The sequence below is a fragment of the Verticillium dahliae genome, genomic scaffold, assembly GCF_000150675.1.
Source record: "Verticillium dahliae VdLs.17 supercont1.28 genomic scaffold, whole genome shotgun sequence".
NCBI classification, from domain to species: domain Eukaryota; kingdom Fungi; phylum Ascomycota; class Sordariomycetes; order Glomerellales; family Plectosphaerellaceae; genus Verticillium; species Verticillium dahliae.
This window is the reverse complement of record NW_009276942.1, coordinates 33,805-53,917: the sequence shown is the minus strand read 5'-3', so window position 1 is coordinate 53,917 and position 20,113 is coordinate 33,805. Positions and strand designations below refer to the sequence as shown.

Genomic DNA, 20,113 nt, shown 5'->3' with positions numbered 1-20,113 from the left:
GGATCGGAGTACATACCAAATTTGAATGTCTATGCAATGATTTCTGTACTTGGAGGGAAAGACGGAGTACACGGCCTGACCGCGTTGTGAAGCCGTCACCTGAGCACTATAATGGGGTCCATGAGGCGCATTCAGTATGTACATTCATGCTATTCTATATAAGCCAGCTCGTGTGGCCCCACATGCCTACCAGGCAGTTGAACCGAACACCCAGCCGTCAAAGCCGGTGAGCAAGGGAGGAGGGGGAAGAAAGAAGACTGAAAACAAAAAAGGACAATATCAAAACGACAGTGATACTCCATGAGGGAAGGGGGAGGAAAGAGATTCTTCCCAAACCCAAGTACCTCCCAGTTAAGCCGGAGCAAGTCCCGCCCTTCCCCGACTACATTTGGTTCCCATGACTCCGAGTTTCAAAATGCGTGCGTCTCCCCACCGTCTCTTCTTTCGTTGTTTCCTTCTCATCTGTGTCTTGCAAACGGGGGGTTTGTTTTTCAAACAACATCAACAACATGGTCTTTTAACGCCGTAGCACCGCCCAGGCAATCGCGTGCAAAACCCGCCACCCCCTCCCGCCATCGTCGTCGTCAGATTGTACACGTACACGTACACGCACACGCACACACTCGCGCTCGCGCTCGCGCACGAGGTGACGCCTGCGTCTGGGCTGGCGAGCCTAGCGCAAGCGCATCTTGGAGTCTTGCACGCCGTGCGCGAGAATGTCCTTCATGTTCCAGCGCGGCGGCTTGACGACGGCCTCGATGCCGTTGGCGCGGCGCCACTCCTTCTCGCCCTCGGGGGTCACGCCCTCGGGCAGGGGCTCGGCGCCGCCGGCGATGCCCGTGGCGAACTTGAGCTGCAGAATGTCACCGACCTCGTCGCAGGCTTGCAGCAGGCGGTCCATGTCGTCCTTGTTGTGGGCGGATGAAACGCAGAAACGGGCGCGGGAGCTGATGAGGGGCGTGGCGGGGTAGCCGACGACGACGACGGCGATCTTGCGCTTGAGCATCTCGTGGCTGAAGGCCGACATCTTGCCGGGGTGGTACAGGGCGATGGGGATGATGGGCGAGTCGTCGTGGCCGTACACGATGAAGCCGAGACGCTTCAAACCGAGGCGGAGATAGCGGGAGTTGAAGGCGATACGCTGGAGACGCTCGTCACCCTGGCCGAGGCAGAGCTCACCAGTGATCATCCTCAGGGAAGAAAGAATTTGCATGAGGACAGAGGGTGTCGGGGCTTCACCGAGCATCGTCGCGGCGTTGGTACTCCTCAGCTTGTCAATGATGTTCTTGTTCGCGGCAACGTAGCCACCGTTGGCACCGAAGGACTTGGTCAGGGTTCCCATGAGAATGTCGACGCGGGCAGGGTCGACGCCAAAGTAGTCGCACACACCGCGGCCGCGAGGTCCGAGGGCACCAACACTGTGGGCCTCGTCGATGAAGAGGTAGAACTTGTACTTGTCCTTGAGCTCGAGGATACCGGGAAGATCGCACATGGTGCCCTCCATGGAGTAGAGGCCCTCGACGACGACGAGAATCTTCTTCCAGGGGCGGTGGGTACGGGGCTGACCCTGCGAGATGGCCTCACGGAGCTTCTTCTCGAGATCGTGCATGTCGTTGTGCTTGAAGGCGGCGATGACAGCGCCGGACAGACGGGCACCGACACGGATAGACGCGTGGTTGAGCTCATCGGACAGAATGAGGCATCCCTTGGAGACGAGAGCGGGGAAAGAGCTGGCGTTGGTGACGAAGCCCATGGAGAAGACCATGGCATCAGGCTTGCCGACAAAGGCAGCAATCTCGCGTTCGACCTCGAGGGACAGGTCAGAGGTACCGGCGTCAGCACGCGTGCTGCAGAAGCTGACACCGTAGCGCTTGACCGTCTCCTCGACGGCGTCGGCACAGGGACCGTCGGACTGGGCGAAACCGAGGTAGTTGTACGAGCTCATGTTGAGCGTCTCGGTGGTGGTGCCGGTGTAGTGGTAGGTACGGTTGAAGTCGGGCGAGGTGCGGTCGAGGAGAGAGATGAAGCGGCCGGGAACGCCGGTGGTGATGCGGGCGAAGCAGTCATCGAGACGCAGCTTCAGACGACGGGTGTAAAAGTTGTCAAAGTCGTCGTTCAGGGAGGCGTAGCCGTTGTGGGGCTTCAGGGACTGATAGTGCTTCTTGTTGCCAAAGCGCTTGCCGAAGAAGTCGCGGATATGGCCGAGGAGGATGAGGAAGAGGTAGCTGATGTAGGTGGTGATGAGGAAGTAGTAGGCGGGGTCGTCGACAATGGGCGCCTCGAGGGGCTCGCCGTGGTGCATGCTCACGTAGAGATGGCTGGGGTCGGACAGGGGCGCGAACTGCGAGTCGGCCCTGCGCTTCTTCTCGGACTCGGCGGCGGAGGGCGGCGAGAAGAGGGTGGTCGAGTCAAGATTGCTGTCGGGCTCACCGGCAGAGGCGGTCGACAGGGAGATGGTCGGCAGAGCCATGGCCGAGGGGGTCATGTTGCCCTGCTGCATGGCGAGGAGAGCCTGTTGGGCAGACTGTTCCTTGTTCTTGGGGGACGAGAAAAAGTTGGCTATCCTGTTGCCGGATCTTGAAGGGCGCCTCTCCTTGTCGGATTGGGTATGAGGCATGGCGGGGGAGGAGGAGGACGTGAAGGGGAGCTTGATTCCTCGGGGCATGCTGTGGGTTGTTCGTTTCGGCTGGCAAGGTAGGAATTACGCTCGGTAGATGAGCTCGCGGGAACGAACGTCTATCAAGGTGAACTGCGGCTTGTTAGCAGGCTGATCATTGCAGTGTTGTGGTGCTTGACGAGCGATAGACGCGTGGCGGCGTGGCCACGAAGGTAGGAGATGCAGGGGGCATTGAGGAACAAGAAGAAAAACGGCCGACAGCTCGATGAGGGACGCACTGACGAGCCAGCAGGAGATTCGGGTCCCAATGCCAGGTAGTAGTCGATTGAATTGGATCTCAAAGGGGGAGGTCGTCTCCCGAGATCTCACCGCCCGGTGAGAGGGGAGAAAAAAAGGGGGCAGGACTGACCTCTGAGCAATGCAGTGTATCGTCTTTGGCTAATGAAAGCTAGAATCGATTGTAGGGCGCGGCGAACAGAAAGTCGAGTCGAGAGGCAGAGACGACACGATACTGTCGGGTCGAGCAGCCAGGCAAGCGAATAGCTAGCAGGATTGCGCGTCGCCTCGTCGTTGTCGTGATCGACTTGTGTGCGTGTGTGTGGGAAGGCTGTGCCGGATCCTGTGCCTGAGCCTCTCTCTGTGCCGCGGGAGGGTGGGAGGTGCAGGTTGCAGGTGCAGAAGGCTGGTGCTTGCCGTGGGCTGTTTGGTTGGGGGGAGTGGGTAGGAAGGCACGCAGTTGGGGCGTCACAGCCGAAAGCCAAAAGCCAAAAGCCAGGGGCAGATTGGCAGGTGGGGTTCGGGTTCGAGAGGGAGCCACTGGGCGCAGAGCCGGCGGAAAGTAGCTGCCAAAAATTTCGACTTTTCGATGCGAACCGTGATTGATTGGATTCGCCACCTGCAGACAGCTGGGCAACGTGCAGTGCAGTCCTGCAAGTACGTGCGTTGCGTTGTAGTTGGTACTTCGGCGGATGAGGGGGGAGAAAAGTCGTCGTTGGGGAGATCCGACGTCACCGATTTCGAGGAGAGGATTGACGCGCTCGAAATTTATTTCTGGAAAAAAAAAAAGGAGAGACTGAGGTCGGAAGAAATGGTGAGCAGTGAAGCCGGAGGAGACGACGGAGAGAGGGAGAGAGAGAGAGAGAGAGAGAGAGAGGAGGCAGACCGAGGAATTGCGGCAAGCTCGATGGATGATGAGTGATTACGGAATGGGTCAAATTGACAGGGGCCTCTCACGAGCACAGGCCTTCTTCTTTCCCTTGGATGCTCGGGAGACGGGGACGGGGACGGGGACGGGGACGGGGGGGGAAGGCTGCTGAAGTACCCCGGCGAGTTTCTGATTGTCTCTCGGGGGCCCTGGAGAACAGGCCCTGGAGAACAGGCCTTGGGGAGAAGACAGGGCCTTGAAAGAGACTTGAGAGAGTCCCATGGCCATCCCCCATGCACAGGGGCCGCATATCCAGTGCATTCCCATCCCGAGCAATCCGAACCGTCAGCGGCGGCCCGACCACTCAACGCGCGTGTCCCACGCCCCAATCTCGGTCTCTGCAGCCTGGCCCAAACCCCGTCACGCGTGATACGGCTTGGCGGTCGCGATGCACAGAGGCGATGAGCGATGTTGGTCTTGGGCTGGGGTGAACGGCAGTCGCGGGATGGGACCATGGTCTGAGCACTCCGACTCCGAACCGAGTCGACGATCCTGATAAAGCCGCGCGCAGTAGGAGCTGCAATATCGAACGCAACCTAATGACCACATGGAGCGACAAGTTGGCCGGCAAAACGGGCACCTCGGCGCCGACGATACGCTCTCTACAGTACCTACCTCTGGTGCCGGGTCTTCGCGAACGAAGAGGTGACAGGCATTTCTACAGCACCAGTCTAGCTACAGCACAAGTACAGTACCTACCCAAGGTAAAAGGTAGGTGCGAATAGATAGGTAGGTAGCCCGGGATGTCCGGCGCTGTACCATGTACCATGGAAGCTCCCGTTGTCCGCTTACTATTTAGCCCACATACTTCCCCATGCAGTCAGATGGTGAGCGAACTCTCGGCATCATGTCATCATTGTCCTGGCTGCTACTGTGAAAAAAGTGAAAAAGGGACCGGCGTGTGTGCCAACGCATCATCAATCTGCCGTTTGCGCGCGCGAAGCCCTGCAGCCCTGCAGCACTACTGTACGGTATACATGGTATGCGATCGAGCCGTAGCGAGAGAGCATCACGGGGTCATTGCTGATGCTGCTACTGCTGCTGCTGCTCCCAAATCAAGGTTCTTGTTCATCTGTTCGTCCCTTTTGGGGCGAGAGACCCATGCAGGGCACCACTCGAGGCATTCGTGTCTGGCACAACAGGAGCATGGCAGGCATGGCAGGCATGGCAGGCATGGGGGCATAAGGTACATACCTAGGTTTGAGGTATGAGGCACGAGGCATGGAGGGGAGGCTGAGTGAGGGCAGCAGGATCAGGAATGGATGCGGGCTGGGACACCCCCTTCATTACGCTTAGTAGTGCCTGCAAGTGCCTCAACCCGGGTGGCCTCCAATGCCTTTCTTGCGGCATATTTGCTGACATGACCTGCCAGTGTCATCAGGACCTGCCAGGCCGACATGACCTGCCAGGCCGACATGACCTGCCAGGCCGATACAACCTCAGATGAGCACGCAAGCCACTGCACCCACGAGCCACATATCAGCCACACATCGCCCGGACTTCGGGTCGGTGGTGGGGGCGGGGAAACCTCGCTCCCAACAATCACCAACAATCAATCACCACTCTTCTGGTTCTGGCCTTGGCTCTGGCCCTGGCCTTGGCTCTGGCCCTGGCCCCTCGGCTCGGAATGCGGAATGCGACGGCCCAACTGAACGGAAACCCAAGGGACCTACCTGCCTCTCCCGCTCTTGCTCACCCCCCCTTTTCGGGTTTTGGGGATGCAGTGAACTTCAAGCAGGGCCATTCTTCGAGGCCGAGAAATTTGCCATCACGACGTCTTCGAAAGAGCCACTGGCCGCCAAGCTCGAGTGCATCATCTGCAAACACTGCACGCTTCCTCGTCACCATCATGGCCGTCAACGGCCATTCTTCAGCCGAGGCCTCCTCGGCACTGACGCGTGAACTCTGGAGACATCCAGACCCCACCTCAACACCCCTCTGGGCCTTCACCCGCCGCGTCAACGAAAAGTACGACCTGCAACTCAACGACTATCCTGCCGTCTACCAGTGGTCCATTGACAATGTGGCTGCCTTTTGGGAGGAGGTCTGGCACTTTTCTGGTGTCAAGGCTTCCAAGTCGTTCGATGAGGTGGGTTGTGTTGTCTCTCTGGCCTCCTCCCACTACCTTGTGCCCAGGAAAGCTTGTGCGCCTCACACAGTACCCCCCTGACTGACACGCCTGCAGGTCCTTCCCAAAGTTGCTCCCATGTACCCGCGCCCAGACTTCTTTGCTGGCGCGCGCCTCAACTTTGCAGAGAACCTCCTCTTCCCGGCGAACGTTGACGTCTCGCCTGATGCCGTGGCCATTATCACGACGACCGAGCTCGGCAACCCCGTGTCGACGACGTGGGCCGAGCTTCGTGATGCTGTCCGCCGCTGCAGCAACGCCCTGCGTGCCCATGGCGTGACCAAGGACGACGTTGTCGCCGGCTACGTCTCAAACCACGTTCAAGCGCTCGTGGCCTCGCTCGGTGCCGCCTCTGTCGGTGCCATCTGGACGGGCATCAGCCCCGACAACGGTGTAAGTGCCGTGCTCGACCGTCTCGCGCAGATCACGCCCAAGGTCCTCTTTGCCGACAACGGCACAGTCTACAACGGCAAGGAGTGGAGCAGCACGAGCAAGACGACCGAAATCGTCGGTACCCTCAAGGACAAAGGCCTCGAGCTCGTCGTCGTCATTGACAATGTGCGCTGCCATCTGGCCTTGGATGATCTCAGGGCCAAGGACGTCAAGACGGTCGTCGAGTACGAGCGCTTCCTCCAGTCATCGTCCGACGACGAGGCCCTCACCTTTGAGCAGCTGCCCCCGGCGCACCCGCTCTACATCCTCTACTCCAGCGGCACGACCGGCCTGCCCAAGGCCATTGTGCACACGGCCCTCGGCACGCTGATCCAGCACAAGAAGGAGCACCACCTGCATTGCTCCATGACATCGGCGTCGCGCATGCTCTACTACACGACGACGTCGTGGATGATGTGGCACTGGTCCATCTCGGCCCTCGCCGTCGGCGCCAGCCTCGTCCTGTACTCGGGGTCCCCCTTCAAGCCCCACGGCTACCTCTCGCTGCCGCGGCTCCTCTCCGAGCTCAAGGTCACGCACTTTGGCACGTCAGCCGCCTACCTCACAGCGCTCGAGGCCAACCAGGTGCGCCCCGTCCACGACGAACCGTCTCTCGACCTCTCGCACCTCGAGGCCATCTACTCGACGGCGAGCCCGCTGCCGCCGAGCACCTTCAACTTTGTCTACGAAGCCTTCCCGCCCCACGTCAACCTCGCCTCCATCACGGGCGGCACAGACATCATCTCCCTCTTTGGCGCCCCGTCCCCGCTCCTGCCCGTGCGTACGGGCGAGATCCAGTGCGCCGGTCTCGGCATGGCCATCCGCGCCCTCGACTCCCTCACCGGCGACCCCCTGCCGGCCGCCAACCCGGGCGACCTCGCCTGCGTGCGGCCGTTCCCCTCGCAGCCGCTGACCTTTTTCGGCCCCGGCGGCGACGCCAAGTACCGCGCCGCGTATTTCGAGCGCTTCGCCGACGTCTGCGGCGCTGCGGGCCCCGTGTGGCACCACGGCGATTTCGTCCGCGTACCCGACCCGTCGACCGGCAGCCTCGTCATGCTGGGGCGGTCGGACGGCGTGCTCAAACCGGCGGGCGTGCGATTCGGCAGCGCCGAGATTTACAACGTCCTCACGCGCTTCTTCGCCGGCGAGGTCGCCGATGCCGTCTGCGTCGGCCGCCGGCGCGAGACGGACACGGACGAGACGGTGTGTCTCTTCGTCGTCATGGAGGCGGGCAAGGTGTTTGACGAGGACGTCAGGGCCCGCATCCAGAGGACGGTGCGGACGGAGCTGAGCCCGCGCCATGTGCCGGGCGTCGTGGAGGAGTGCGGTGGCGGGGTTCCCAAGACGGGCAACGGGAAGAAGTGAGTGCCTGCTGCGCTGCCCCTTGCTTTATCACTCTCCTCTCCCTTTTTCTTTTTTTTTCTTCTTTCTCTGATTCCGCAGAGACAAATGCTGACAAGCACAGAATCGAGGTGGCCGTCAAACAGATCCTCTCGGGCATGGCCGTCCAGACAAACGCCAGCGTTGCCAACCCCGAGGCTCTCGACTGGTTCAGGGCATGGGCGGCGAGTCACTAACGCTTAGAAAGGGTAGACAGCACGATGACGATAGACGAGCACCCGCGATGCAGGCAGGCTTGGAGGATGAATACATGAGTGGCGCTGTCCCGGGTTGTCGGCATGACGAGACGAGACGGCAGCATAGAATGGGGTACGATAGACAAAACACGGCACGGGGATCTTCACATTGTGTCAAGACGTAGTCGAGGCAAGGGTTTTTTCTCGGTCTCTCCTCGCTGCTCGCATCTTTGCGGTTCGGGCGTCTCTGCTTCAGGGGTCTCGGTTTCAGTGGAGAGAGCCGATGAAGAAGAAGCAAAAAGCATCCTGATTTATTTTCTTTTTTTTTTGTTGACAATAAAGATTGTCGGAGCGGTGAGGGCGCACCTTCAAAAGCCGTCGACAGAGACATGTAGATGGGTTGGTCACCGAATTGCTGTGCTCTGGTGTGTCGCTGGATGCTGGTCAGCAGCTGGGTCGTCAGGCTCTCTGGCATGTGCTGTGGAGAAGGATGCCAAGGATTTATGAGGACGGCTATTTTCTCTGCCCTTATAGGCTATTCGCTCTGCCCGACCAGGGTAAATATACGCTAGATAAGGGTCAAGTTCCAAGCATAGCTCTACTACCTAAGTTAGCTAGGGTAACTATATACCTCTACTTATCTCCTATATATACGAGTCTCTCGAGGAGTCTCTCGATAAATTCTAAGCTAGAGACTAGCTATAACTAGCTAATAAAGTAACCTAAATAGCCCCTTTAAGCTCTATATTTACTAGTACCCTTAAATATTATAATACTATTAAATATACTTATTCTAAGCCCTCTAGATATCGCTAACGCTTTATTTTATTATTAAATAAAGCCTCTCTAATACCTCCTTTACTGATAGATTCACTAATCGTTACCGAACCTATTACCGAGCCCTTTACTAAGGGTCCTATCGTCTCCTTTATTATAAATATATAATACCTCTCTATAACTATAGCTAGAGATTATAGTAAGTAGTAAAGAGTATTCTAAATAGCCTCTAGTTAAGGCTAATTTAGTAGTTATAGTAGTCCTCTAATTAAGGCTAGTTTAGTATTTACTATAGTCTTTCTAATATCCTGATTTATAATATAAAAAGATTAGTACTAACTACCTTAGGCCGCTAAGGGCTATTACTACCCGTTCAGCGACTCGCCTGCTTCACTAGTGACTCAAAGGTATAAGAGACGAGCAGAGGTATATAGTTGCCCTAGCTAATTTAGGTAGTAGAGCTATATTTCTGGCTTATCCCCTATCTAGCGTGCATTTACCCTAGTCGGGCAGAGCGAATAGCCTATAATGGCAGAGAAAACAGCCTTCCTCAGGATTTATGCGGTGAAAGGGGGCGATCGCGATCATGTCTGGTTGAATCTAAAGCCTTAAGCGCATCGTGGGCTGGGAGTGCTGTGAGGTACTTTCATACGGCGGCCTGGTTGTACTTGTACACCGGGCGGCAGCTGTGCAGATCTGGCGACTGACGGTTGTCTGTCTCCTGCTGCCAGCGCGACACATCTGCCCAGTTGCCAGGTACCTATTCTCTGTATGGTCAAGACAGTAAGTGCCTGGTACCTAGGTAGACTTGCTAGGGACCTAGGTACTGCAGGCTCAGGTGCCTAGCGTCCCAGCCCCTGCGCTGCTCTGCCTCATGTTTCAACATGGCCCGACCCTGCCTGCCCTTGCTTGGAGGTCCCTTGCCAGCCGCTAGAATATACCGACCTGGATGCTTACAGCGCTTAACTTACCTAAGTGCCTCCCTACCAGCTGGAGGTCGCTGCCGCAGGAAAGCAAGGCTCAATCGGAATTGCCACGTACCTATATCTTAGTGTACCAAGGTACCTTACTATCCGGTATCTAGGTACTATCCGGTACCTACTATCCGGTACCTAGGCATAGGCCAGACGTAGGGCGAACTCAATGCTCGGGTCCTTCACCACCATCACCCACATCGTCACCAGAACCCTGTTCTTGGCCACGATTCTCCATCGTCCATCTGACATTCCCATCTCGGCGATCCAAGTTCGGACAGAACAAAAGAAGAACAAGTGCGCTGATCGACGCTCATTTCTCCGATACTCGATACTCGTCCTCCCAGAAAGAGAAAGAGGCTGGCTGTCATTCCTTCATTGTCCCCATTCCTTGGCTCAGGCACAAGCATAGGCACAAGCTCAGGCACAGGCACAGGCACAGGCACAGACCAACGACTCTCATCCTGGTCACTCCTTTTTTCTCTGGCTGCCTCCACCTCCTGCCTCGACTCAGCACCACGACAACCCCCCCTTAACGTACCAACCCAGCCCAAGACCCATACCCATACCTAAACCCAAGCCCAAACCCAAACCGACGACCAGCCCCCTCTCCCGTCAACCGCCCCCCCAGAGACCCAGACCGAGAGAAGTTGAGAACACCACCTTACAGCCAAGGGCCTGGGCTGGATCATTCACAAAGACCACAACCACCGACAAATCGACGACACGCCCGACTCATACCATCGTCGACAAACCCTACCCCAATTGGCACCGCACCAGCCACGACACGATCCTTCCTTGCCCGTCCCATCGCCTCCTCCTAAACGTCCTAAACGCCCCCCCCATGCGACAACACTGACGATCCGACCAACGCAATCTCCCCAGCTTCACGAAACAAACCGGACCAGCCTCGTCCACATCCACCTCGAGCGACACCTTGGCGCACCACCCGCCCTTCCCCGGCCCAGCCTTTGTTCCACGGGAATTTGTTGCTACCGTACAGAAGCGCCGCCGCCGCCGCTGCCTCGCTTCACCTCGCCTCGCCTCGCCTCGTCTTGACTTGCCCGACTCGAATTGCCACAGAACATTCGGGATACTCGCATCTGCTTCTTTCTCCGGCTCTCTGGCTCTGGCCGCTTCATGACGACCCTCTCGACCCAACGCGGCTGGCTTCCGGGGTCACTTTGAATTCGACGATACTATTCACAATCGGCGGAAACCCACACACTCGCCAACGCAACCTGCGAACCTCGCTGTTCCATCGCGAGCTAGCCCACCATGACGAGACCCGAGATTATTCGAGCTGGTACGTTCTGTCGCCGTTGCGCCTTGATACTTTTTATGCGTCTCGCCTGTGCCGGTGCCTGTGTGCGCCTCTCTGTCTGCGCCGCGTTGCATCCATCCATCCGTCCATCCATCCATCCCATGCCTGCTGTGCGCTGCCACCCCCATTCCTCTTTTTGCTCTTCCCCCCCCCTGTTTCCCGTGTCTGAGAAGCCCGCCGCCAATCTTAGTCACGTCCATTCTCGCAACCTTTGGCGATCACCATCTCTGGTTGTTCTCTCTTCTCCCCCCCCCCTCCTCGCTGACGCACGCACGACAGACTCGATCGACCTCCAAGACGCCGATGCGCCCTCCGCCAAAGACCATACGCGCACCGAAGCCAGCGAATCCTCCTCCTCCACCTCCCTCGGCGCCCACCAGGCCGAAACGTTGCGCGAAGTCGCCCAAGAAACCGCCGCCGAGAACAGCCGCAGTCCCAGAATCTCCTGGACCAACGGCAACCCCGATCAGCAGAGCTACGACGCCGACGACCTGGTCGCCAGCGTCAACAACAAGCTCGCCGACACGAGCGCCGCCAAGACCATGCAGGCGCAACAGCACCCGTCCTCCTCCCAGGACAGCCTGGCCGTCGCGCAAAATGGCGGTCTTTCCACCGACGAGAGCGATGCCGACGGCGACACGGACGAGAGCATGGACGACGACATGATGGACAAGATTTCGAGCTCCCCCTCGATCGAAGATGGTAGGTGTACCTCTCTGCCGCCTCTCTGGCCCCGGCGCGTGGATTCCCTGCCGCCGGACCAAGAGGAGCCCGGTGTCCCCTGCTCCCCCGCTCCCCTCGAGAACGAACCGAGGTCTTCCTCGCCGTACCTCGAGATCCCGACCTACATGCCCATACAAGTGTCCCGGAACCAGAGCAAGAAATCTGGCGGCCCCTCCCCTACCGGCCCTCCTACCGGCCCTCCTACCGGCCCCCCTCCTACCGAGCCCCCTCCTACCGAGCCCTTTCCCACTGCACCCGTCCCGTACCATCATCGTCATCTTCGCGGTAAGTATGGCGACTAGAAGTCGCCGGACCTGAAGCCGACCGACGCCAAACACGACTGCGCCGAGCTGGGGGCATATATTCACGACGAATACGACGACCATGCGTACGACTTTGAGCATGAAATCTTCTTTGACGAGCCCGGCGACGCGGATCATCCCGAGGCGCATGGCGACATGCTTGCCGTCGATGCCATGGGCGCCCACAGCCCTCCGTTGCTTGTTCGACCGCTGGATATTAGGAAGGCGACCAAATCAGTTCGATTTGCTGCATGCAAAGAGAACAAGAATGTTTTCGCTCCCCTAGGAGCTACGTACGAAACGTCAGACGACACGCCTGCCATGATCCCCTACGAAGCGACCGAAGATGATGATGACGACGACTTCCCTTTTCCCTCAGACCCACGTTACATTGATTCTGGCTGGAACCCTGAAAGCTTACACGATACAGAGGATATTGATTTTGACTTTGTCTATGCGCTTCACACTTTTGTCGCTACAGTGGAAGGTCAAGCCAATGCCACCAAGGGCGATACCATGGTGCTACTCGACGACAGCAACAGCTACTGGTGGCTGGTACGCGTAGCTAAGGATAACAGCATCGGTATGCGCGCCGTTCACCACGAGCATGGGGAACCACCAAACTGACTGACCCCCGCAGGATACCTACCGGCCGAGCACATTGAGACGCCCACCGAAAGGTTAGCGCGCTTGAACAAGCACCGGAACATTGACGTATGTCGGCCGATCCCCTCCATGACCAGAACGCGGCTAACGTCTCCCCAAAGCTGTCAGCCACGATGCTGGGCGACCAAGCGGGCAAGGAGTCTAAGAGCACCTTCCGCAGCGCGCTCCGTGGCAAGAAGAAGAAGACGGTCGTCTTTGCCGAGCCGACCTACGTCGACTACTCTGACTTTGCCGATTTCTCATCCGATGACGAGGAGGCCGAGGAGCTCCTCAACACGCAGCAGGATGGCGCTCGACAAGAACAAAAGGCCGCGGCAACAGAGCAGGCGCAGAAGGCTGCTTCTGACGATTCCATTGACGAGACGGCGAAGGTCGAGCCTCTCAAGCCCAGGGCACCGAAGGAGGTCAAACTTGCCGAACCAGTCATCAAGGAGGTGGTCGACGAGGACGAGACGCGGCGCAGCAGCGAACAGTTCTTCGAGCCCAAGCCCGAGGGTCCCAGCAGGTCGAGGAACGGCACGGTCCGCAACACCGACTCTTTCTTTAAGGACGAGACAGTCGAGACGAAGAAGATTACTCTGACGCCCAACCTGCTGCGCGACGACACGGCGCCGAGATCCTCCAACGATTCCAAGGAGCTCAAGCAGCGGGCTAGTCTTGACAAGATGGAGAAGCTGGAGAGGGAGCTGCAACCGGACAAGAAGGACGACAAGAAGAAGAAGGAGAAGAAGCCCAGCGCCATTCGCAGCTTCTTCTCGCGGAAGGACAAGAAGAAGGCGAGCAACGACGACGATGACGACTCGCTCGGCAAGCGGTCGATGGACACGGTCAACGAGGACCACGACGACGAAAGCGTCCAAGACTCGCCGCAGAGGGGCGGTCCTCAGAGGCATCCGAGCAAGCTGCAGAAGCCACAGCCCCGCGGCGAGCCCTCGCCGACGCGCAAACCCGGATCGGCGCCCCAGAAAAGCTCGACCCGCGAACTTGCCGAGTACATTGCGTCGGAGGGCAGGACAAATGACGTATCCAATGTGCCACCGGCGTCTGCGTCGATGCGCATCGTTCAGGAGCAGGATGCCGCCGAGACGTCGCTCGCTACCACCATGTCCAGCTCCAGCCGGGACCGCTCGCCCGAACTCGCACGCTCGGCATCGCAGCAGAAGGAGGAGAGGTCGGGCCTTGCGAAGATCAAGCTGTCCCGGTCAGGGTCAGGAAGCAACGACAAGGGCACCAAGGTTGAGAAGCCGCAGAAGGTTACCAAGGCGAAAGCCCGCGTGGAGCTTGATGACTTTGATTCACCCGATGAGGAGGTCGTCTCGTCACCCGTCGAGCCGTCGCAGCAGCATCAGGTACAGCAGCAACAAGCGCAAGAGGCCAAGACGGAGGACAAGCAACTGCGACCAACCCTGCCGGGAGCGTTCCCCGACAGCTACCTCAGCACACAGACAACGTCGAGCGCCCAGTCGGACAAGACGATCACGCCGGGAGACGTGTCGACAGCCGCAAAGCCCAGCGACCGCCTCTCCGAATCACCCGTCGAGGTTTCGCCCATGGGCGCCAGCAACCCGCCTGCGCTCATGGTCGACACGTCCAGCGGCCACTCGTCCGACTCGCCGTCACCCGAGCTCATCGAAGCCGACGAGTCCACGCGGCGCCACGCGGCCCAGGACTCCATGACCACCAGCTCGAGCTCGGCAGGCGGTAGCCAGACCAGCAACTCGTGGAACGATGCCAAGCTGCGGGCCTTCTTCGACTCGAGCTCGGACATCCGGGATATGCTCGTCGTTGTATACGACAAGAGCGATGTCGTTCCGGCGGGGCCGGAGCACCCCGTCGTCGGACCCTTGTTCCGGGAACAGAATGCCAAGCTGGCGGAGATTACGACGGTGAGTTGTTGAAGCTATTCATATCATGCCTTCACTTTAGGATCGCAGCTGACAATCATGAAGCAACTCGACAATATGCTGGGCGACTGGCTTGCGCGCAAGCAGCGTATGCGCGGCACCGTCTGACGGGCCCGTCGTATGCCTTCGGAATGATTCCCTTTGTTTTGATGACCGGCGTACGGACAGGCACAAGGGCCTGCTGCTTCTTGGACGTTTTTGGCACGTCACTTTGGTTTTCTTGCATCACGCATACCCATACACGCACACTAACACACACCAACACACCCGCCATGGGCGCTGATATGAACCCCAAGCCCCATGCATGGATACGCTCTTATGCCCTGGCCTCCAATGGATCTGTTTCTGGTTACTGGTTTTCGCTCTTTTACCTTGGCTTCCGGTGTCACCCTTTTGGGTGCTGTAGCGGATGCAGAGCAGAGTTGCGCTCTGTCCTTTCCCCTCATGTTTTCTGGACATGATGCCGGTCGCAGGGTGTGGTACCTGCGCGAGCCCATCTTTTCTTCTTTCCGGAAAGAGGAGTTTTTTTTCCGGTTCCCGAGGAACGAGATGGAATATCGTGGCCTCGTTTTTTTTTCCTCTTGCTGAAGGGTGTGGTTGGGTTCTTCACACTCATGCCTTTTTGGTTTCGATTCTTTCGTGTTTCTACCCTTCTCGAGACTTTCTTGTTTCCCGGCCTAGGGAGGCGTTTGGATGCATGGTAGGCGGTGGAGTGAATGCAAGGTGCCTTTTTCCTGCTTGGATCTGTTGGTTGAAGAGTGATGTGACGTGATGTGTGAGGGATCCTTGGGCGGTGGCTTGACAGCTGTCCAAGATGTCTGCCCATTGCGCAACTTTCTGACGCTGGCTGCAAACCGAGCCTCCCTCCACGGTCTCCCGTGTGACGTTGGTCAGGCTTATGTGCCTTGCTGTGGTCAGTCGAGGTCGAAGCATGTTACGGCGACGAGTTCAGACTTCATGGTTCGACGGAGGAGAAGGCCGCCAATGCCGCGATTTGTGCGCCTCTGCGGGTTTCGACCACTGGCATCAATGACATGTCTAGAGTACTGAAGGGCGCAACGTCGTTCTGGGTGAACACGTGCTGGTCTCACAAGCCCCCCTTGAGAACCAATCGATCATCTCCAAGAACATGTATGTTGGCAAGAAAGAGGACAGAGACGTGGCTGAATCAATAAAGCTATCGACCGCCTACACTCAAGAATTGTCATTGCACTGACGCGCTAAGGCGTGCGCGCCGCGCATGTAGGGAAATGAGCCAGCCAAGACGGCCGGCTCGCCGCGACGTCATACTCCCGACACCAAGGTCTCGGCGATGCCAGAGGAAGGCCTTGGCCGTCTCCAACTCGGAACATTTGGGCATATTATGTGTGGGGAAGAAGGGAACGGCGCGACGGCTCGTGTCCAACCGTCGACGTCGCATGCGTGACGATCCCGGCTGGCTGAGCCCACAGCCGCCATCCTTCGCTCTTGGGACGGGTCCGCCTGGGGGATGACGGGTGCGGACGATGTGTTGTTGCCTGCTTGACGCGATTGCTGTGCTGCGGCCTCGGCCCTGGGCGGCGTGGGTTCTCTCCCGTTTCTCTGCCGTCGTCAGCCTGGCTATGGCTAGGCTGAGGTGTGCCGGGGCTTGGAGAGGGGAGAAGGGGGTATATCAACCGAGTTGTCGGTTGTCGAGCCATGTCGCTGTGTGCTGTCCTCATTCCTTCTCATCTCAGATCTTCCATCTCCAACAGCTGGTTTCACCCCAAAGTCTTGCAACCACATCCATCCACCACCATGAAGCCAACCACGTCCCTCCTCCTCGCCGCCCTCGCGTCGACCGCCCTCTCCCAGGAAGAGACCAGCACAGCCACCCAGTCCCTCCCAACAACAACAACATCCTCCGCCGAAGCACCCGACGGCTCCGCCGCCTGCGCCGCCTCCGCCCTGTCCCTCCTCGCCGCTCTCCCCACCCTCCCCGCCGCCCCCGCCTCCTTCGCCCTCACGGCCAGCCCCGACCAGGACCCCTGCGCCCTGACCTGGCCCGCGAGCCTCTCCTCCGCCGTCCTGCGCTACGAGTCCTCCGTCGCCGCCTTCGTCTCCGACCGCCGCGGCGAGCTCGATGCCCTCGTGGCCGGCTGCGAGGATCTCATTGACGGGCCTGCTGGTAGCGCCATTTGCTCGACGGAGGCGAGGCACGTCTTTACGGGGGATGGCACGACGGCGACGGAGGGGGTTGGGTATACTGTTTTTCCGGCGCTGGCGACTCAGCTGACGAGCGGGACCGTGACGGAGACGGAGACGGAGACGCTGACGCAGACGAGCGCGACGGGGACGGAGACGGAGACGGAGACGGAGACGGGCGGCGAGGATGGGGATAGCGTGGCTGGTCGTGCTGGGGCTAATGTTTATGCTGTTGGGGCCTTGGTTGGCGTTCTTGGTGTTGCTGCTGCGCTGTGAGGGTTTGGGGATAAGGTTGAGGAATGACGGCGCGGAAGGGGCCGGTTGGCTGAAATGATGTGTGCAAAAAGAAGCTCATGCATCAATTGTAGATATTCGCAGGACTGTAGGGTCTGCGTATGGCACGTATAATTCGGTTGCTGAGCTTTATGTTCCAGTCGATGGACCAGGGCACAAGTCATGTTGTGTGACGCGAGTCTTTTGGAAAAGGAGCTCATTTTGTAATGATAAGCTGCCTGGTGCTATCAGCCTGTCTTGTTTTGTGTAACATGTTGGACAACATCATGAGGTGCAGCCTTGACTCTTGGTGTTGAACGACAAACGGATTTTGGAATGCTTGTAGGCTACGTTGGACTCACTAGACAGGGGCACGAGACGTCGAGCATGAGCTCGACATGATGCCTGTCTCGAACTCGAAAGTTCGCAAGGTCTTGACCGCGTCCAGGCAATGGTTCTGGCAGTCAACCTCGGCTCACTCTGTTTGCTCTGTTGGCAAAGGTAAACGTCTTCATTTTGAAGTGACATGACGAAGACAAGGCCAAAGATCTCTTGAGCCGTACTCGGGGTCCATCCTTGACTTCGAGAAATGCTATACAAGTGATCAGAAATACCATGTTTTCGTATTCAATAGAACTGGTTGAAGACCATGTTGGCTCCCATCAGGGCAAGCACTCACATTGTCTGTGATAGTACAGAAAACAGCCAGTCCCATGTATCCAAGAATAGAAGGCCACGTCGGATCAACAGGAATCCTCCAATGCCGACATGACCCCACGCGTCATGAGTATCTCTTAGGATCATCATATCAGGCTGTGTTCGACCTCCGCTGCATCAACCGTATGCTTAGGACGTGCCTCCTCGCCTTGATGACTTGAAAACGACATCTCCTACTTTTCACTGCGCATAAGGTCTATGATCACCGACGAAGCCCATAATCCCTAAGCCTCTCAATTCGTGCCCTGCTCTATTTTTTCCCACTCTCCGTGAAGCTGCCAATTGACATGTCGATGAACTACCATAACGGGCATCAGCCTGGCCCAACGGCTGGCGTTAACGAGGTCGTGACAACCAGAGCCAACGATGGCCTTCAGAAAGTGTGTTGGTATACAACCCGCCGTCCTGAAAGTCGCCGAATCATATGTTCAGCCGTAAACGAGACTTGACCTAAACAAGACTTCACCTAATCAGAAATCCATGTCTTCGCTGCACAATGATGACTTTCTATGAGCCCCTCTTTAGCATATATAGTTGTTACCCCTGTGTCATGTCTGGAGACAGCCGCGTGGCTGTCTAGCTGTTCATATCATGAGTCTGTGCCGGGGTCCCATCAAACCCGGTACTCGCCTCTCCGGCGTAGAGGGGCATGCCGTTGCCGCTGTACATGTAGTCCAGACCGAGCGAGAAGGCGAGGTCCTGATCGTAGAGCGCTATAAACTGATCTGTATCGAAAGCCAGCGGACCAGGTAGGGACAGGGCCTGCGCGCCGCTGGAGAAATCTTGCCAGACAGAGGGCGCAACCGAAGAGGGCTGGCCGCTCGGATCAGGAAACGTGAGCCGTTCAGCGTGGCCGCCGATCCCGGGCCCTTGTTGCGCTGATCCCGTCGCCGTTGCGGCGGCAGCGGCGTGCGAAAGAAGGTGCAGCGGCGTCTCGAGCGACTGCTGCTCTTGTCCTTGGTCTGACCGCGCCGCGGGTCCATGGCCGCCGCGATTGCTCCCCATGCAGTCCTTCAGCATGGCGAGCACGACAATGAACTTGGCGGCGGTCCTGCATCGGTTCCCTTCCGCGGCGGCGCGGAAATGGCGCTGCAGCTCGTCGATGCAGGGCCCGGCTCGGAGGTCTTCCCTCCTGAACGGGCTCAGGAGCTGCGGATCATCAACGAGAGTGAGATGTAATCTGACGAGCATGCTCGCTGCTCTGACAGCGCGCATGATGCCAAAGGTCGGGAGGTTTCGAACGGCCTCGGGGCTCAGGGACAGAAATGCGCCCAAAACAATGTCGACGTGCGACATGCAACTTGAAATGGCGTCTGTGTTGGCCATGGTCATGAAGGCGGAATCAGCCATGACGACACTACGGTGCGCTCTTGATGGTATGGCGGCGACGTTTGCCTTGTGTTGCCTTTCCTCAGGGGGCTGAAGCCGGAGCACATTGTTGTAAACAGTAAGCGGAATGGCGCTGAAGACCATTCGGAGACTTCCTAAAGGCCCGTCAGATGATATACAACTCTGTCTGTAAGAGGGGCATAAAGCCGGGGGGGGGGGACCTACCTTGGTCCATGCCCTTTGGCAGCGAGTCCCTGAAGGTGCACAGATCTTGTTCGAGTTTCCTGAGGTAATACAGGGTCTGCGGTGCCCTGAAGGTCTCATCAGGGTCATCCGGCAAGCCGCAGTACTGGTCAATATCTTCGGCAAGACGGCTCGCCCACACGACCGCACAAAGATATTCATCCGTGTCGTGCCTTTCGGGCGATGTACGAAGTACCTCAAGGCTCTCGGTCATTGCTCTTGTCCAACGCAAGAGAAGCGGCCGCTTCATGGCATAGGCCATGCTGGATGCCATGAAATAACACACCAGCCAGGTTCTGCGGGCATCGAGCGCCGTCGGGTCTATTGCGCTGAGTTGTGTTGCGCGGCTGAATGCATATGCCCCGTATGGGACTGTCGGCTTCGAGGGTGTACAACCGCCCAATCCAATGTCGATGGCCATTGAGATGGAGGTTGTCGCCAAATAGTAGATATGCACTTGGTCGTATTCATCAGGCAACCAGTACCAGGTGACTGTAATCTGCAGAGCTTGGACGAGCTCGAGGCTCTTCTCTGCGCGGATCATAATCTTCTCGGCGAACACTCTGGTGAGTTCGCGCGAGAGCAACCGCTGCAGCTCCGGTGTATCCGTCGACGCGGCCGTTGCAACGGCGAGAAAGAGCGTAGGCCTCGTCTCGCGAAGCTCTGTCGCAGTAAGGTCTGGGGGAAAGATGACAGCCGGCATGTGCGGGACGAGCTGGGTGTTGTACCGCGACAAGAGAGCGTCAGCCTTTGAGAACTG

At 58.1% G+C, this 20,113-nt stretch overlaps 6 protein-coding genes across 6 annotated transcripts in view; 4 read left to right on the top strand and 2 right to left on the bottom strand.

The window, feature by feature from the left end:
* Positions 1–673: 673 nt before the first annotated feature.
* VDAG_09591 (serine palmitoyltransferase) lies at positions 674–2,665 on the bottom strand (the record flags this gene model as incomplete). The annotated part of the gene is made up of 1 exon (XM_009658552.1): positions 674–2,665. The coding sequence occupies one exon, from the start codon at positions 2,663–2,665 to the stop codon at positions 674–676; it is 1,992 nt and encodes a 663-aa protein (XP_009656847.1).
* Positions 2,666–3,447: 782 nt separating this feature from the next.
* On the top strand, positions 3,448–3,879 carry VDAG_09590 (uncharacterized protein). Its single transcript, XM_009658551.1, has one exon. It carries the CDS (start codon positions 3,483–3,485, stop codon positions 3,813–3,815), a length of 333 nt encoding a protein of 110 aa, XP_009656846.1. The 5' UTR covers positions 3,448–3,482; the 3' UTR covers positions 3,816–3,879.
* Positions 3,880–5,550: 1,671 nt separating this feature from the next.
* VDAG_09589 (acetoacetyl-coenzyme A synthetase) lies at positions 5,551–7,958 on the top strand (the record flags this gene model as incomplete). Its single annotated transcript, XM_009658550.1, has 3 exons — positions 5,551–5,910; positions 6,007–7,742; positions 7,847–7,958. Exons 1-3 carry the CDS (start codon positions 5,671–5,673, stop codon positions 7,956–7,958), a joined length of 2,088 nt encoding a protein of 695 aa, XP_009656845.1. The 5' UTR covers positions 5,551–5,670.
* A 3,029-nt stretch (positions 7,959–10,987) lies between these two features.
* Positions 10,988–14,622, top strand: VDAG_09588 (uncharacterized protein; the record flags this gene model as incomplete). Its single annotated transcript, XM_009658549.1, has 6 exons — positions 10,988–11,015; positions 11,313–11,735; positions 11,799–12,013; positions 12,059–12,641; positions 12,699–12,772; positions 12,826–14,622. 6 exons carry the CDS (start codon positions 10,988–10,990, stop codon positions 14,620–14,622), a joined length of 3,120 nt encoding a protein of 1,039 aa, XP_009656844.1.
* Positions 14,623–16,404: 1,782 nt separating this feature from the next.
* Positions 16,405–17,067, top strand: VDAG_09587 (uncharacterized protein; the record flags this gene model as incomplete). Its single annotated transcript, XM_009658548.1, has 1 exon — positions 16,405–17,067. One exon carries the CDS (start codon positions 16,405–16,407, stop codon positions 17,065–17,067), a length of 663 nt encoding a protein of 220 aa, XP_009656843.1.
* Positions 17,068–18,357: 1,290 nt separating this feature from the next.
* Positions 18,358–20,113, bottom strand: part of VDAG_09586 (uncharacterized protein) — a gene marked incomplete at both ends in the record, with an annotated part of 2,494 nt that continues 738 nt past the window's right edge. Inside the window, 2 exons of the mRNA XM_009658547.1 lie at positions 18,358–19,265; positions 19,336–20,031. Coding sequence (XP_009656842.1) covers positions 18,358–19,265; positions 19,336–20,031 — 1,604 coding nt within the window. The remainder of the gene's footprint in view (positions 19,266–19,335; positions 20,032–20,113) is intronic.

Excerpts from the sequence above, each read along its gene's own strand:
- VDAG_09590 (XM_009658551.1), top strand. The coding sequence starts at position 3,483 with ATGCGAACCGTGATTGATTGGATTCGCCACCTGCAGACAGCTGGGCAA.